Source organism: Pelobates fuscus, chromosome 5, assembly GCF_036172605.1.
Source record: "Pelobates fuscus isolate aPelFus1 chromosome 5, aPelFus1.pri, whole genome shotgun sequence".
Taxonomy (NCBI): Eukaryota; Metazoa; Chordata; class Amphibia; order Anura; family Pelobatidae; genus Pelobates; species Pelobates fuscus.
In genome coordinates, this window is record NC_086321.1 from 165,033,558 (window position 1) to 165,052,250 (window position 18,693).

The window sequence follows — 18,693 nt, forward strand, 5'->3', positions numbered from 1 at the left end:
GTCCTTACATTGGCTCCCTGTATCCTATAGGAGTCAATGCAAAGTGCTAAACCATACATTTAAAGCACTGGACAATTCTAGCCCCTCTGATATCTCTTCACTGATCCATAGGTATGCCCCTCCTCGTTCCCTCCGCTCTGCCCGTGACCACCTCCTGACCGCTGCTCGCACCCGTACGGCCAACTCGCACTTGCAGAACCTCTCGCAGGTGGCTCCTTTCCTATGGAATAGCCTACTTACCACCATCAGACTCTCCCCTAGTCTTCAATCATTTAAGAAGGGCCTTAAAACTCATCTCTTCAGGAAAGCTTATGGCCTCTACCTTAAATACCTGTCTCTTGCTCTCTCCTATAGGACAGTGCTTTACTCTCTCCTCCAGCTCTGCTTCACTCCCACCCTATTTGATTGATATTTCCTGTCCTAACGTGTCTTATACCCCCACCTCTTATAGACTGTAAGCTCGTTAGAGCAGGGTCCTCTTCAACCTATTGTTCCTGTATGTTTTCTTGAAATTGTCCTATTTATAGTTACATCCCCCCTCTCATAATGTTGAAAAGCACTACGGAATATATTGGCGCTATATAAATGGCAATAATAATAATAATAATAATGTGTTGAATATAATGTAAACATCACAATAATTTAAAAAAATAAATAAACGAAGATGTATATCAGAAATAAAAACAACACCTTTGAGATAGAGAAACAATGCCTTAGAGAATGCAATTATCTGCATACATAAATTTAGGTATATAGACTTAGGTATACCAATATCCCTAGGAGGCTTATAAGACATTTTAAAGTATTTACATTAATAGGCAGCATATATTTTGCAAAACTATAAAATGAAGAAATCATAATATGGAAATTATATTCACATAAAAGAAACCTAGAGAACTACACACCATACATCATCAGACATTAATAACTCACAACAAATGTTTACGTGCTTATCTCCAGCAGAGTAGGATTTAGATAAATGTGAATTTTATGCAATGAGTTCCTTCAGTAAATATGAAAGGAAGGAGTACCTGGCACGAGATCTCACCATTACTTCATCTGCAACAAAAGGAATCAATGTAAGTAATGGAGGTTCATCTTTCATTCTAACAAATTCCATGTATATATTTTATGTAAGGCCATAGCAGGTATTTAAAATATAAAATGTTTGTTTCTCCAAAATAAGCAGTCACACAAGCAATTTGTATGCCATTATTAAAGTTAACTTTTTTTTGAGACATGTACATTATGATGCTGACAATTCCCTTTATCAATGCTAGTGTTATCTACATTCAGACAGAAAGGTATAGAGGAAGGATCCTTGATTATTAATATTGTTTAAATTGAAATATAATAAATATTAATACATTATAATAAATTGAAATGTTAGAGTAAAATGTGTTCTCGCTAAAATGAAAACTATATTCTCTTTCTTGTATTTTGCAGTTTTACAAAAACATGTTTTACATTCCTTTCTTTCTTTATTTCTTTATTTATTTGTCACATTTCACTGCTATGTTTTTGGACAAAACATAATCCTATGGTATGGAGTTAAAGGAAAGGGTGATGAATAAATCATTACTCTTACAACATGACTCAAATAATCAATTTGCTTAACCAGCTCTACGTAAAAGGAATGCTTTTAGGGCATTTTTTTGCATTGCTCATACTACACATATTTATTACATGAGCTATTATTACGTAGTGTAACAGACTAAGCTCTTTGTGGTAGGTATTAGAAGGTTAGATAAATATTAAACACAATATGATGACTGATACATTAAATTATTCATGGTTTAATTTGTTTTTTGTGAAAACTAAATTATTAAGTATTTTGCTTTTCATAGGGATGCAGTTACTCTGCTGCAGTTTCACGTGTAGCAAAAAAATTTATACAAAAAAAGAATCAAAAAGTAACAAAGAAATTTATTTTACATTTTATTTCACATTTGTTACCATTTATAAAGAAAAAAAACAGATATGGTACAAAACTAAATCAATCATTTATTCAATCAAACAATGAAAGCAGCCTAATTTGGGCCATGGGTTAGAGCAGGTGATTTAATAAATTGGAAATGAATTCACTGATAATTAATGTCATATTAATGAAAACACTTTTTCAGTGGTTAGCCCAAAGTAACCTATACAGTGTAGCTGAATAAAATATTATAATAAAATGCTAAGATTTATATTAAACAGTGCATTTCTCTAAACCGAAAAGAACTGAGCCATGGACGATGAAAGCATAGTACTCAGCTCTGCTGATTGCTGGACACCAAAGAGTGGGCCGGGCTGTATGTAAACTGGTAGCAGTCACAGTGAGGCTTCAATCAGGTTTACAGAACAGTTCTACTCATCCTATGTGATTAGTAAAACTGATCCTATTTATATACAACTTATCTATACAACCATAAACCTCTGCATGAAAAAGATTTGTGGGACAATTGCAGACCCAATGTATCAGAAGATGATGCCTCTGATTGGTGCCCCCTTAATGGCAAGTGAGTGACAGTTGCATCAAATTCCATGGTTTTACATATCAGGACATAATAACAATCATCTATTTCTTAGCATGTATTAACATAAGGTAAATACCTCAGAACCTTAGTGAACAACAACACATTACATATTACACTGTGTCATGATTTATTTAACAAAAATAAAGCCAAAATTGAGAAGCCATGTGTGAAAAACTAAGTACATCTATATCATGATCTAAGAGGTTGTAGAACACCCTTTAGCAGCAATAACTTCAAGTAATCTTTTTTTGTATGACTTTATCAGTCTCTCACATTGTTGTGGAGGAAATTTGACTCACTTTAAAACGTTGCTTCAGTTCACTGATGTTTGTTGACATTTGTTTAAGCACAGTTCTTTTAAGTTCTCACCAAAGCATTTCCATCAGGTTGAGGTCTGGATTTTGCTTTCCCATTGCAATACATTGATTGTTTTCTTTTTCAGCCATTCTGTTGCAGATTTGCTGGTGTGTTTTAGATCATTGCCCTGTCCCATGACCCAATTCCAGCCAAGCTTTAGCTGTCGGACAGATGGCCTCACATTTGACTCTAGAATACTTTGGTATACAGAAGAGATCAGGTCCTGGCGCTGCAAACCAAGCCCAAATCATTACCCCTCCACCATGGTGCCCTACAGTTTGAATGAGGTGTTTGTGAACATATCCTGTGTTTGGTTTTCACCAAATATGGCACTCTGTATTATGGACAAACAAGTCCACTTTGGTTTTGTCTGTCCAAAGGACATTGTTACAGGAGTTCAGATGCAACCTTGCAAACCTAAGCCATGCTGCCATGTTATTTTTAGAGAGAAGAGGCTTTCTCCTGACAGCCCTTCCAAACAAACCATACTTGTTGAGTCTTTTTATAATTGTAATGTCATGAAGTTTAATATTTAATATGCTAACTGAGGCCTGTAGAGTCTGGAATGTAAGTCTTGGTCGTTTTGCAATTTCTATGAGCATTGCACGGTTTTACCTTGGGATGAATTTGATGGGACATTCACTCCTGGGAGGATTGGTAACTGTCTTACATGTTTTCCACTTTTAAATAATCTTTCTCACTGTAGAATGATTGACTTTCAATTGTTTGGAAATGGCTGTATAATCCTTTCCAGTTTGATAAGCAGCAACAATTGCTTCTCTAAGAAATTGCTGATATATTTCATCCTTGGCATTGTGTTAACACACACTTGAGTGCTTCATATCAGCAAACTGCTAAATCTTTGGCTTTGATAGAGGTCATCACATTTGCGAATGATCTATTAATCAAAGACATTGAATTAGCAGCACCTGTCTATTTAGCCTCTTAATTCCTATGGAAGCTGTAAGGATGTGCTTAGTTTTTCCCGCATGTCTTCTCAATTTTGGCTTTAATTTTGTTAATTAAATCTTGACACTATTTGATATGTAATGTGTTTTTCATCTGAGGTTGTTTTTGTATTTGCTTTTTGTAAAACATGCAAAGGAACAGATGATTGTTATGTCCTCATATGTAGAATCCTAGAATTCAAGAAGGGTGTACTTTCTAATTCCCATGACTGTATACATATTGCATTTTAATACATTATTTAGAAAATATGTTACAAATAGTTTTACATTTTTCAGTATGCACTGTCATTAATATTAAACATGATGTATTACAGGTAGATAATTATTTTAATAAATATATTAATTTTATTAACATATAATATTTTGTGTTTGTGATTTTATTTCTTGTTGATCTTTTCATATAGAAAGATTCTGAAGAAATTCTGAATTACACCAAAATCACAGAAGTTTGGTTAACAGGCCTACAAAATGGACCAGAAATCCGGATGATTCTATTTTCATTGTTCCTTTTATTGTACATTATGATACTTTGGGGGAATTTGCTGATACTATTTTTGGTCACATTAACACAGCACCTTCACACCCCAATGTATATATTTCTCTGTAGTTTATCCTTGTCAGAAATTGTGTTTACAACAAATCTGATACCAATGTTTTTACATATCTTACTTTTAAATGGATCCACCATGACTATAAATAATTGTCTGGCACAGTTTTATGTGTGTGCTTCTCTAGGAATATCTGAATGTTGCATTTTTGCAGTGATGTCATACGACCGTTACATAGCTATATGTAACCCCCTGCATTATGCCTCCATCATGAACCTACATTTCTGCAAAGAGTTGATTGTCTGTTCATGGGCAAGTGGTTTTATTAGCATGCTAAGTACATTAGCTATGATTTCTCAATTAAAATTTTGTGGACCAAAATTTATTGATCATTTCTTCTGTGATTTTGCGCCACTTGTGAATCTCTCTTGTTCAGACACCTTTGTAGTAAAAACAGAAACTTTTGTTATGTGCTCGTTGATGATAATATTTTCATTTGGTTTTGTCATTGGCACATATGTGTGTATCATAAACACAATCCTCAAGGTCCACTCATCTACTGGAAGATATAAAACCTTTTCAACTTGTATTTCCCATTTAGCTTCTGTGTGTACTTATTATGGGACTTTAACTGCTCTTTATGGCTTTCCTGTTCAAAATCTTTCTTCATTTAATAAGGTTTTATCTCTTATTTACACTGTGGTCACTCCTTTGTTTAACCCCATCATATACAGCCTGAGGAATCATGAGATCAACGCAAGGATACGAAACATTGCCATGGCTAAAGCTAATTTTTAAACTGTTTACATTTAAACATTTTATAGATCACAAGGGCAGAATACTATATATATATATATATATATATATATATATATTATACTTGGAATCCCCAGCACTCACATTTATCTTAAGCCAATGCCGGGCGCCAGACCAAAGCTCCAAACAGATAAAAATCCAAATGAAATAGGCTGCTCTCCGGGCTTAAAAAGTTCCAATTTTTATTTAAAGTTGATTAAAAGTGTGACCAACGTTTCGGTCCCCGTTCGGGACCTACTTCAGGGTCAAATTTCATCAGGACAATACATCACATTACAGATACTGACAATATATACCATTAATAATTAAGAAAATAACTCACCAGAGTGTTTGCCGCCGAGACCGCCATCACCAAGTGTACTTCCGGGTATGCGCGCGCACCTCTAAACGTGCCCCGCCTCCTGTCACGTGATCGTGCGTGCTTAGCCTCCTGGGTAACCGAGAACTGCGGTTTCCATGGTGACAATAAACATTGTGAAATATGAATGAATTAAGATATGTTCCTATATAAAAATAGTATAAGGGGGACATCGATTTAAGTGCTCAAAGTGTATGATCTACATGAAGGTAAAGATTTATACTTATCTAATATAAAGTGCTTGAAATAAAGTGCTCACCTGGTAGCCGATACTTGTATATAAAGTGCCAAGTGCAAAACAATAGAAAACTGCAAAATCAGTGCTTGAAGTGAACCTCACAAATTAAAGTGCTACCAAAATGCTATATACATCTAAAACCCATTATTCATGAACATACAAATATTATACATAAATACATATAAGCCAAGGATTTTTAACTAAAAACATTTTAGCTAGCTGGCTATTACTACAAAAAAGAATGGTAAGTGATGTTTTCATTAAGTCCCAGAGGTGACACCGTATTTAACCCCTTCAGGACCGGCCTGTTTTTGCGATGTTTGTACGTTAAGGACCAGAGCAGTTTTAACACTTTTGTGGTGTTTGTGTTTAGCTGTAATTTTCCGCTCTCTCATTTACGGTTCCCATACAAGTTATATATTGTTTTTTTCAGGACAAAAGGGGCTTTCTTTACATACCATTATTTGTATTATGTCCAATATTGTATTTAAAAAAAATAATAAAATATGGTGAAAAATTAAAAAAAAAACATGTTTTTGGACTTTTACTTGAAAAATCTTTTACTTATCTACAAAAGCTAATGAAAAAAACTGCTAAATAGATTCAAAATTTTGTCCCGAGTTTAAAAACACCCTGTGTTTACATGCTTTATTGCTTTTTTTTGCAAGTTATAGGCCTATAAATACAAGTAGGAAATTGCTGTTTCAATATATATATATTTTAAATGTATCAATAGTGACCTTGTAACACCGTTATCTGTCATAAATCCCCGAAACACACTAACATGTACATATTTTTTTAAAGTAGACAACCCAGGGTATTCAAAATTGGGTATGTCCAGTTTTTTTTAGTAGCCACTTAGTCACAAACACTGGCCAAAGTTAGCATTTATATTTGTTTGTGTGTTAAAAATGCAAGATGTTTGCATCTTGATTGACTTTGGCCGGTGTTTGTGACTAAGTGGCTACTAAAAAAGGCTGAACATACCCCATTTGCAATACCTTGGGTTGTCTTCTTTTGCAAATGGTATGCCATCATGGGGCTAATTCTCATTCCTTGGCTACCATACGCTCTCAAAGGCAACCTAACCAATCCGACAAATTTCAATAAAAAAAAAAGTAAAATCAAGCCTTATATTTGACCCTGTAACTTTCACAAACACTATAAAACCTCTACATGTGAGGTACTGTTATACTCAGGAGACTTCGCTGAACACAAATATTAGTGTATCAGAACAGTAAAATGTATCACAGCAATAATATCCTCAGTGAAAGTGCTGTTTGTGTGTGAAAAATGCAAAAAACTTCACTTTCACTGACAATATCATCGCTGTGATATGTTTTACTGTTTTGAAACACTAATATTTGTGTTCAGCGAAGTCTCCCGAGTAAAACAGTACCCCCATGTACAGGTTTTAGGGTGTCATAGAAAGTTACAGGGTTAAACACAGTGCTAGCAAATTAAATTATCTGGACTTTCAGCCTGGGTTGGCAGGCAGGTCCCTCAAATTGCAATCATTAAAATTACTTAATTAGGTAAAAATATTACATAAATACACATGTAGAATTTTAATATATATACATATTTATATATTTGACGTCTACGTGTATATTTATGAAATTATTTATGTAATTATGTATATGGACATATGTATATTTCGTATTGTTTTTATTTATTTATTTATACATAGATATATATATCATTACATTCTAAGTATATTTTGATATAAATATATATATATATATATATATATATATATATCAAAATACTGTTAGAATAAAATTGCATATATAAATATTTTTTTATAATTATTAAAAATTATTTTTATTTTTGTTATTTATTTTTATTAACATATTATTTGTATTTTATAATAATATATATATACCATATATATAGCAATTATATATATATATTGTATATATTCGTGTGTAATTTAAATATAAGTGTATTTTTATATTAATATACGTATATATAAATATAAAAATACACTTAATATGACATTATATATATGATACATATACATATATTATATATAGATATAATACATGTATATATATCATATATATATATATATATACACACATATTATTTATTTATTTTTACACTGATTTTACACAGTTTTTTTTTTACTTTATTTTTTGGATTTTTCACTTGCAGGGAGACTGCCTGTCAGCACAGACAGTCCCCCTGCAGGCAGATACACAGACACCTATTGCGGTCATGTGATCGAGTGATCACATGGCCGTGGGGTCCTGATCTGCCGAGGGGGGACTGCCCGGGCAGACAGGCAGTCCCCCTGGACCGGGTGGAGCACTGATCACCGCCGTGGGACCGACGGCGATCAGGTAAGTAGCCCCAGACCGTTATGACGGTTCAGGACCGTCAGCGGTCCAAACGCACGTTTTACCGCTGACGGTCCTGAACCGTCAGCGGTCCTGAAGGGGTTAATTGATTAATCCAAAACGCCTCTCTTTGGAGCAATAGTCTGCCTCTGTTACCCCCTCTACGGGGGGGAGGAATGTGGTCTATCCCAATAAACTTTAGGGATGCCAAAGGGTGCTTTTTGTCCAAAAAGTGCTGAGCAACAGGTTTGTCCGTTAGTCCATCCCTATACGCCAACCTTATACTTGATCGATGGCCCCTAATCCTCTCGCATAGGGGTGTTTCAGTCTTTCCCACGTAGTGTAAACCACACGGGCATACCAATTTATAAACCACGTAAGGAGTTTTGCAAGTGATGGTGTGTCTTATATCATAGACCTTATTCGTATGTGGATGGTTAAATTTTTTTGCTGCAATCATGTGTCCACATGTCACACACCCTAAACATCGGATGCATCCCCTTATGTTGTGCTTGTCCACTTTGGAATAACTTTCCACTGGGTCGGTGTGCACCAACATGTCCTTGAGGCTTTTGTTCCTTCTGTAACATATCAGTGGTTTCTCTCTAAAAATCTTCGGTAGCGATTCATCCAAAGCGACCATTCTCCAATTCTCCTTAACAATTGCTGTCATTTCACTTGAGGTATTGTGGAACGTCATAGGGAATACCATCCTCTGCACGGGATCCTTTGTGGTACGTACCGGAGCCATCTTAACTTTCAACAGTGCCTGTTCCAACTCCCGACGGTCATAACCTCTATCCAAAAACTTCTCAGTCATGGTTTGTAATTGTAACTCAGCTTTGTTGTCATCCGAATTATTGTGAATGACCCTTTGGAATTGCGCCTTGGGAATGGATTTTTTCAGAGGGGCTGGGTGTGCACTATCTGCATGCAGCAGTGTGTTGCGATCCGTTGGTTTTGAAAATAAGGTATATTGTATTTCCTTAGATGCAAATGTAAGTTCCAAATCCAAATACTGTACGCCAACTTCACAGGATGAGCATCTCAGGGAAATTATTCCAACACAAGTCTCCCTAGTAGCAAGGAGAGGCAAGAATCTCAAAGATTCTCTTGTACATAGCCATTTTCAGAGAATGGCGACACCTATGCACTGGCTATCTAATAACCTCAAAGGCACCTATAAGTGTGGTAGGTGCAAAGCTTGCGACTTTATTAAAAAAGACTCAAAAACTTTCAGTAATAGCTCCAAAAGTTTGTCTTTCGACGCCCCCTCCTTCTTTAACTGCAGCTCAAAAGGCTTGGTCTACTTAATCACTTGCCAATGCCCAATGTCCTACGTCGGGAAGACGTTCCGCCCCTTTAGGAGAAGAATTTTGGAACATGTCAATTCAGTGAGAACAACGAGACACATAGAAACCACGGTTTCCAGACATGTTAAAAATGCACACGGGGGAGACCCCTCCGTTCTAAAGTTCCAAGGCATAGAACTTATAAAACAGGACCAAAGGAAGGGCAACTGGGACCAAAGCATTAGGAAGAGAGAGTGCTATTGGATTTACCGATTACAAACCTTGTCTCCGAATGGATTGAATTAAGGTTTCACTTATTCACCATTCATTACATGATCTCCATGAAGATTAACAACTTTCAAATAATTTGCACGATACACATAATCACTAGACACTTAGCACAATTTTGATACATCAACATAATTTGATACTTACCTCTCATAACCAGATGCACCTTCATCCCACAGCCAAATGATGATTGGATGATAAAGGATGAATTCCTTGGAGAATATGAAGCATCATGACAACTCTGACTTGGACACTGCAGACTGCTTTCTAAATCAACTTAGCTCTGTCAATTCATCATGACAAGGAGGCAACCCAAATACACTGACTCTTATGTCAACTTCAGGGATTATGCCTCCTCTACTAGTCTTTGATGATACTGTGCAGAGCAATCAAACTAGCACCAGTGTCATTTAGACAGTGTCCATTTCAAATACCTCATCATCTGTGGTGGGATAAAACGATTACAGTGTGGATAAACCACAACTAATGCCTTAATGATCCTCTAAATAGATTGACCTTAGTGTCACTTTGAAGATCATAATACCTTCCCCACTGATCCCCAGATCACAGTATGCTGAGTAAACATAAACAGTAGTGGGATCGTGATGCTTCTGTGATTGCCCACGTCGAATTGTTGTCCTCTGTTGGGAAGGGAGCATACCTATGTTTGGATGTGATTTACCCAAATTGACAGACAGAGGATGATAAAAAAGGATATAGTTCTCACCCTTACCATCCATAGGATGGCGATCAAACAGTTAATAGTCATCTAATGACGTCCCCAATTAAACCCCTCCTATCTTTCCCATTGCGGATCACGTGGGGCGGCACGTCATCGATGACGCGGGATTCTCCCGCAACGTCATTATGACGATGAGGGAATCCTGCATCTGATTGGCTGAGAGGCATTTAAAAGTCCCGGCTTTTTTTCACGGCAATAGTTAGCCCCTGACGAAGGTGTCATTGCACACTGAAACGCGCGTCGGGCTTCAGCTCGCTTTTCTTTTTCACATTTTTCTCTTCACTTAAGAGACACTGTATTTCACCATGGGTATTTAGACCCATTTTTCAATTCACTTTGTGTGCTTTTTCCTAGACAAATGGCAATGAGGGTTTGGGCAAAAGGCTAACCGCATTAGATAAGGCTCAGCATAGAACACCCTTGAAGGTGTTACAGGAGGACTAGGGATTAGCTCAGAGATTTTTCCTTTCTAGCCAATCTCTCCTGGACAGAAGCCTATACTTAATAGTTAACGCTGATTTAAGGCAATGGGGGTTTAAGCAGAAGGCAAACCGCATTAGTTAAGGCTCAGCACAGAACACCCTCGAAGGTGTTACAGGAGAATTAGGGACTAGTTCAGAGAATTCTCTTTCAAGCTAATCTCTCCTGGACAGAAGCCCTTATTTAAGAGTTTTTGCTGATTTATGTGTAAATATACACCTATGTCACGAGAGTGATTTAGGCGCAGCACATTTTTATATCCACGTATTGGATCCAAGCATCACTCTATCCTGCGCAGGCACCTGCCCAAACCAATAGATTTAAAGGGACCCCCCCCCCCCCTTGCTTAGGGCTTCAACATATAACAAGTGAAGTGTTACTATGGTTGCATGTTAACTAGCCACAATTGGGGGAGGTTAATACAGTACTCCTTGTTTACTTGATTTTAAAGGACCTAATAAAGACTTTTTGTTACTTTATATATTTTTCTACAAAGGATACCTGTTGAGTTAATGAGAAGCACATACCCCTGTTTCTTATTAATTCCGTCCCCTCTATATATTTGCCACACTTTCTAGGACCAGTGGTTCAAGCTTTCTATATAAGTTGTCTTATTCTTCAGTTTGCCAGCAGCAGATCTCCCCTAGGGGAGACCTCTTTTGTTCTTTCTATAAAATTGTTAGTGGGTTCAAGCCCTTGGTGGAGCTGGCACCACCACCTGACCAGACTTCCCTGGCCTCAGCCTCTTATATCCCTCTTTTTCCACCCTTGAAGGGAGGGAGGCGAGACAGGGAAACAACTACTTACTTATAAGTACCCTTCTGCCCCCATCCCTTCCAGAAAAGGTCTGAATCTGATCTCCCCATCTGTTTTAACTGCAGTGGTGTGAGGTACCAATGCAATAGCGTTTTATAGACCTGTTCCTTGTGGTTATAACGACATATAAGAGGGATGTTAGGTGTGGATGTGAGAAGAGAATATAACGTGGAAACCTGGCCCTTTTGTATAGGGTTTTGCATTCAAGTTTGAAGTGGGTGAAAGAGGGTGTGCCTAACTTTCTGTTGTTAGGTGTGTTCAAAAAAATTTGAATTTGGAGGAAGTGAAAGAAGTCAAGTGTGTTGAATCGAGTGTTAAGTCTTGGAATTATATTAATTAATCATCTTTGAAGTAATGGTAAGTTATTACCCTCAATGTGGGCAATCATTTTTTGCATCATGGCAGGGAGAATACCTCAGGACAGAGGTAAGCAGGGAAGGGTCTGAGATTATAGAGTGTTTGACAGCAACTTTGTTGGGTAATAACTGCTTGATCCAAGGTTAAATCTGACTGCCATTCTGGGGTCAAGAAGGAATTTTTTTCCTAGCTTGTTGCAAAATTGTGCTTCAAACTGGTTTTTTTTTGCCTTCTTTTGGATCAACAGCAAAAAAAACAATGTAAGGAAGGCTGAACATGATGGACGCAAGTCTCTTTTCAGCTATGTAACTATGTAACTATGTAACTTTGATAGAGGTTAGTAAAGCTGGAGTAGTGCGTGGGATAAGAAGGCTTGTTTTTGGAGCCAAAGATAGAGGGAGGGAAAATCCCTGCCAAAATGGGTATGTTCAAGGTATACCCACCTTTTGATACCTAGTGGACCATGTAGATTCTGTATCTGAGCGTTAAAATACTGTAAAGAATTTGGGAAACCCAATCCACCTGACTTATGATGGACGCACATATAGATGTACCCTTTTGATCCTGGCCTTCTTGTTAGCCCAGATAAATTTGGCTGTACTCTTTTATCATGGCCTTCTTGTTAGCCCAGATAAATTTGTCGATGTGCATTTGCAAAATTTGAATGTCTGAAGTTGAGATGTGAATAGGTAGAGCTTGAAATAGATACAGAAGATGTGGTAGTCTATTCATTTTTATGGAGACTAGTCTTCTGAACTAGTTAATAGACATTCCACTCCAGTATTCCTGGTCCCATAAGGCTGTTTATGATAGTGGATGATAAAGAGGTGACAGATCTGAGACAGATCTACTGGACGTTGGGTGTCTAAGTAGTGAATGCTGGTAGAGGTAAAGCAAAATACGTAGGATCGATTGACAACAGATAGTGTGGGGGTGGGGATGTGTATAGGCAGGGCTTCCATCTTATCAATGTTTTGCTTGTAGCCTAAAATTTTAGCATATTCATTTAGGCACGTCAAAAGAGAAGGTAGTGATTGAAGAGGGTTGGTTAAGATTAGTAATGAGTCATCCACGTATATGGCTGTTATGTATTCATCAGCATGTAACTTCAGTCTAGTAATGTTGGGGTCTGACCTTAAAGCCTGCAAATGTGGCTCAAAGGATAGTGCAAAAAGAATGGGTGAGATAGGGCACCCTTGTCAGGTCCCATTTCGAATGTGGAATGACAGAGGATCCGTATGATGTATTCGTAAGTTTGCTACAGGGTTACCATAAAGTGTCCACTAGGCATCTAGGAAGGGTTTTGGGAAGAGACATTTTTGAAGGGTTCCAAACAAAAAGGGCCAAAGTAAATGGTTGAATGCCTTTTTGTCATCAATAGAAAATAATAGGATGGGAATACATCTAGGAGTTGCAGTCAAAAGCAAATGTGTGTCTTGGTGGGTTAATGGGTTAAGTCATTCTACCAATCACCAAGGAGATGAAGTTAAAGTTGCTAGGTTCCAGTAGGGAATTATCAGGTTTGGAGATCAGGCAAATGTTGACTTGCCGCATGTCCGTTGGGAGAGGATCACCTCTGAACAGGGCCGGACTGGCCCAACGGGATACCGGGAAATTTCCCGGTGGGCCGTCGGCACCTGGGGCCGGGCAGACAGCTGGGTCTGCTGGTGGCTGCTGGCTGGGGGAGGTCTGCTGGCGGCCGCAGGGGGAGCAGGCTGTTCTGTCTCTGCTCCCCCACCCTCACGCGCAGCTTAATGAGAACAGGAATGGAATATGACGTCATATTCTGGCCCCGGTCTCTTTCTAGCGTGCGTGGGCGGGGGAGCAGAGACAGAACAGCCTGCTCCCCTAGGGCCTCCAGCAGACCTCCCCCTGCGCCACTAGCCCACCCAGCCGGTCACCCACAGGTAAAATTCTGTCAGTGTGAGTGTATGTGTGTGTGTATGTGTCATTGTGTGTGTGTCTGTGTCATTGTGTGTGTGTCTGTGGCTGTGTCATGGTGTGTGTGTCTGTGTCATGGTGTCTGTGTCATGGTGTCTGTGTCATGGTGTGTGTGTCTGTGTCATGGTGTGTGTCTGTGCCATGGTGTGTGTGTATGTGTCATGGTGTGTGTGTCTGTGTCATTGTGTGTCTGTGTCTGTGTCTGTGCCATGGTGTGTGCCTGTGTCATGGTGTGTATGTGTCACGGTGTGTGTGTGTCATTGTGTGTGTATGTGTCATTGTGTGTGTGTATGTGGCATGGTGTGTGGGTGTGTAATTGTGTGTCTGTGTCATGGTGTGTGTGTCTGTGTCATTGTGTGTGTGTCTGTGTCATTGTGTCTGTGTCATTGTGTGTGTCTGTGTCATTGTGTGTGTCTGTGTCATTGTGTGTGCCTGTGTCGTGGTGTGTGTATGTGTTGTGGTGTGTGTGTCTGTGTCATGGTGTGTATGTATGTGTCATTGTGTGTGTGTATGTGTCATGGTGTGTGTGTCTGTGTCATGGTGTGTGTGTCTGTTTCATTGTGTGTATCTGTGTCATTGTGTATGTCTTTGTCGTGTTGTGTGTGTCTGTGTTGTGGTGTGTGTGTATGTATGTGTCATTGTATGTGTATGTGTCATGTTGTGTGTGTCTGTGTCATGGTGTGTGTGTGTCTGTGTCATTGTGTGTGTGTGTTTGTGCCATGGTGTGTGTCTGTGTCATGTGTGTGTGTGCCTGTGTCATGTGTGTGTGTCTGTGTCATGGTGTGTGTGTCTGTGTCATGGTGTGTGTGTCATTGTGTGTGTGTATGTGTCATGGTGTGTGGGTGTGTAATTATGTGTCTGTGTCATGGTGTGTGTGTGTCATTGTATGTGTGTGTCTGTGTCATTGTGTGTGTCTGTGTCATTATGTGTGTCTGTGTCATTGTGTGTGTCTGTGTCGTGGTGTGTGTATGTGTCGGGGTGTGTGTATGTGCCGGGGTGTGTATGTATGTGTCATTGTGTGTGTGTATGTGTCATGGTGTGTGTGTCTGTGTCATGGTGTGTGTGTCTGTGTCATTGTGTGTGTCTGTGTCATTGTGTGTGTCTGTGTCGTGGTGTGTGTGTCTGTGTCGTGGTGTGTATGTATGTCATTGTGTGTGTATGTGTCATGGTGTGTGTGTGTCTGTGTCATTGTGTGTGTGTGTCTGTGTCATTGTGTGTGTGTGCCATGGTGTGTGTCTGTGTCATGTGTGTGTGCCTGTGTCATGTGTGTGTGTCTGTGTCATGGTGTGTGTGTCTGTGTCATGGTGTGTGTGTGTATGTGTCATGGTGTGTGTGTCTGTGTCATTGTGTGTGTGTCTGTGTCATTGTGTGTGTCTGTGTCGTGGTGTGTGTGTCTGTGTCGTGGTGTGTATGTATGTGTCATTGTGTGTGTGTCATGGTGTGTGTGTCTGTGTCATGGTGTGTGTGTCTGTGTCATGGTGTGTGTGTGTCTGTGTCATTGTGTGTGTGTGTGTGTTTGTGCCATGGTGTGTGTATGTGTTATTGTGTGTGCATGTGTCGTGTGTGTGTGTCTGTGTCGTGGTGTGTGTGTCTGTGTCATTGTGTGTGTCTGTGTCATTGTGTGTGTCTGTGTCATTGTGTGTGTGTCATGGTGTGTGTGTCTGTGTCATGGTGTGTGTGTGTCTGTGTCATTGTGTGTGTGTGTGTGTGTTTGTGCCATGGTGTGTGTATGTGTCATTGTGTGTGCATGTGTCATGTGTGTGTGTCTGTGTCGTGGTGTGTGTGTGTGTCATGGTGTCTGTGTCATGGTGTCTGTGTCTGTGTCATGGTGTGTGTGTATGTGTCATGGTGTCTGTGTCATGGTGTGTGTGTCTGTGTCATGGTGTGTGTGTATGTATCATGGTGTCTGTGTCATGGTGTCTGTGTCATGGTGTGTGTGTCTGTGTCATGGTGTGTGTATGTGTCATGATGTGTGTGTATGTGTCATGGTATGTGTGTGGATGTGTCATTGTGTGTGTGTCTGTGTCATGGTGTGTGTCTGTGTCATGGTGTGTGTGTATGTGTCATGGTGTGTGTGTCTGCGTCATGGTGGGTGTGTGTGTGTGGCATTGTGTGTGTATGTGTCATGGTGTGTGTGTGTGTGTCATTGTGTGTCTGTGCCATGGTGTGTGTGTCTGTGTCATTGTGTGTGTGTGTGTGTCGGTGTCATTGTGTCTGTGTCATTGTGTGTGTCTGTGTCATTGTGTGTGTCTGTGTCATGGTGTGTGTGTCTGTGCCATGGTGTGTTTGTCTGTGTCATGGTGTGTGTGTGTGTCTGTGTAATTGTGTGTGTGTGTTTGTGCCATGGTGTGTGTCTGTGCCATTGTGTGTGTGTGTGTGTGTGTCATGGTGTGTGTGTATGTGTCATGGTGTGTGTGTATGTGTCACGGTGTGTGTATGTGTCATTGTGTGTCTGTATCACGGTGTGTGTGTCTGTGTCATGGTATGTGTGTGTATGTGGCATGGTGTGTGTATGTGTCATGGTGTGTGTCTGTGTCATTGTGTGTGTGTATGTGTCATGGTGTGTGTGTCTGTGTCATTGTGTGTCTGTGTCATGGTGTGTGTGTCTGTGTCATTGTGTGTCTGTGTCATTGTGTGTGTGTGTCTGTGTCATGGTGTGTGTGTCTGTGTCATGGTGTATCTGTGTGTCTGTGTGTATTTAAAAAATGTTTTACTCACCTTTTTTTTCTCCCCACGCCGTGCTGGTCTCCCCTCGACTGGCCCTGCCTCTATGGCTGAGATCATCAAGCATCCTATAGTTTCAGCAGCCTAGTGTACAGGGAATGCATTTGTAGAGAGTCAAAAGATTTATTAATTAGTAGGATAGAATTTTGCTAGAATTTTGGTGTGACTGTGGGTTGTGGTTGTATAGAGACATAATAGTCTTGAATGCCTTTTGCTATATGAGCAGGGAGTTCTTGGAGTTGTCCAGAAGGGGAGCATACTTTACATTGTGTAATTCTAGCAATGAGGGCTGGAGAGGGGTGTTTTTTATGTTCGATTTCTAGAGAGTGCAGGTCAGATAGTATTTTTTCTAGTTTGGCTAAACATTGCTTTTTATGGTTAGAAACTATACTGATAATTTTGAAGTGCTTTGTCCACTGCCCATAAAAAGCTTTTTGAGTAGAAAGTGTAATCCCATGTTGTCGTGTGTTGAATTCGCCAATCATCCCAACAAGTGGAGTGTATTTTTTAAAATTCCTTACTTAGTAGAACTTAGAAAGAAACAGAAAAGTAAGAAACAATGCATGTTACATAATGAGTGCAGTTAAAAAAAGGGTTATTGGGACGATACAAATTTTCAGGTCAGGATCACATTTTGTATGCAGCTTATAAACAACCCCTGGGCTGATCAATAGTTGAGATGATAATATCAATACAATGAAACTATGAACTTGATCTATAGGGAGTACCTTGTTAATAGATGTGAGTAATATATTATCAGATTAGATTAAAAGTGCTGGTTAGTTTCTGGGGTTGTGAATCTGTAAGCAGTGCACATATAGATGCATGCCTTGTTCAATATTAGTTAATTGAGTCATCCTGTCCAAGGGCACCTCACGGTCATTGAGTTTTGTGGTTTATTAGTGCGAAAACAGATGAATGATTATAGGCCTGCTCTTTATGAGTGATACAAATTATCAATGAATTAAGAGCATCTCAGATTGATGACCAGCTGCTAATCTCCTCTGGTGGACCTAGGCCATGATCCCATGCAGCAATGGAGGTGAGATTAATGTGGGACGTGTGTGTGTTGTATATCATGGAAATGTGTCCTTTCTGTATGGGTGCAACCAAACACTGACATTGAAAGTGGTTTTGGGGTGCAGTTCCACCTTGCTTAATTATGGGTGTGACGAAACCAATCTCGCCACATTGTATTGGAGGAGCCTGGTTGCCCGCCTGCTGCCTTTGGACTATGGCCCTGGGAGATTGGGCCCTTTACAAACAGTATTCGGCCCTAACAGAGTGCATGTCACTCATTCTGGCCCTTTAAATACAGTGGGGCCATTCGGTACTTGCCCAGTGTGAGCAGTGATACCCCCCAGATAGCTATGCCATGGAGCCTATTCATATAATGAAAGACTATGGGAAAGACTTAAGTGCTCAAAGTGTATGATCTACATGAAGGTAAAGATTTATACTTATCTAATTTAAAGTGCTTGAAATAAAGTGCTCACCTGGTAGCCGATACTTGTATATAAAGTGCCAAGTGCAAAACAATAGAAAACTGCAAAATCAGTGCTTGAAGTGAACCTCACAAATTAAAGTGCTACCAAAATGCTATATACATCTAAAACCCATTATTCATGAACATACAAATATTATACATAAATACATATAAGCCAATGATTTTTAACTAAAAACATTTCAGCTAGCTGGCTATTACTACAAAAAAGAATGGTAAGTGATGTTTTCATTAAGTCCCAGAGGTGACACCGTATTTAACCCCTTCAGGACCGGCCTGTTTTTGCGATGTTTGTACGTTAAGGACCAGAGCAGTTTTAACACTTTTGTGGTGTTTGTGTTTAGCTGTAATTTTCCGCTCTCTCATTTACGGTTCCCATACAAGTTATATATTGTTTTTTTCA

General features: G+C 39.2%; 1 protein-coding gene across 1 annotated transcript; it reads left to right on the forward strand.

The window, feature by feature from the left end:
- The first annotated feature begins 4,557 nt into the window (after positions 1–4,557).
- Positions 4,558–5,190, forward strand: LOC134612061 (olfactory receptor 11L1-like). Its single transcript, XM_063456440.1, has one exon. The coding sequence runs from the start codon at positions 4,609–4,611 to the stop codon at positions 5,188–5,190; it is 582 nt and encodes a 193-aa protein (XP_063312510.1). The 5' UTR covers positions 4,558–4,608.
- Positions 5,191–18,693: the final 13,503 nt, after the last annotated feature.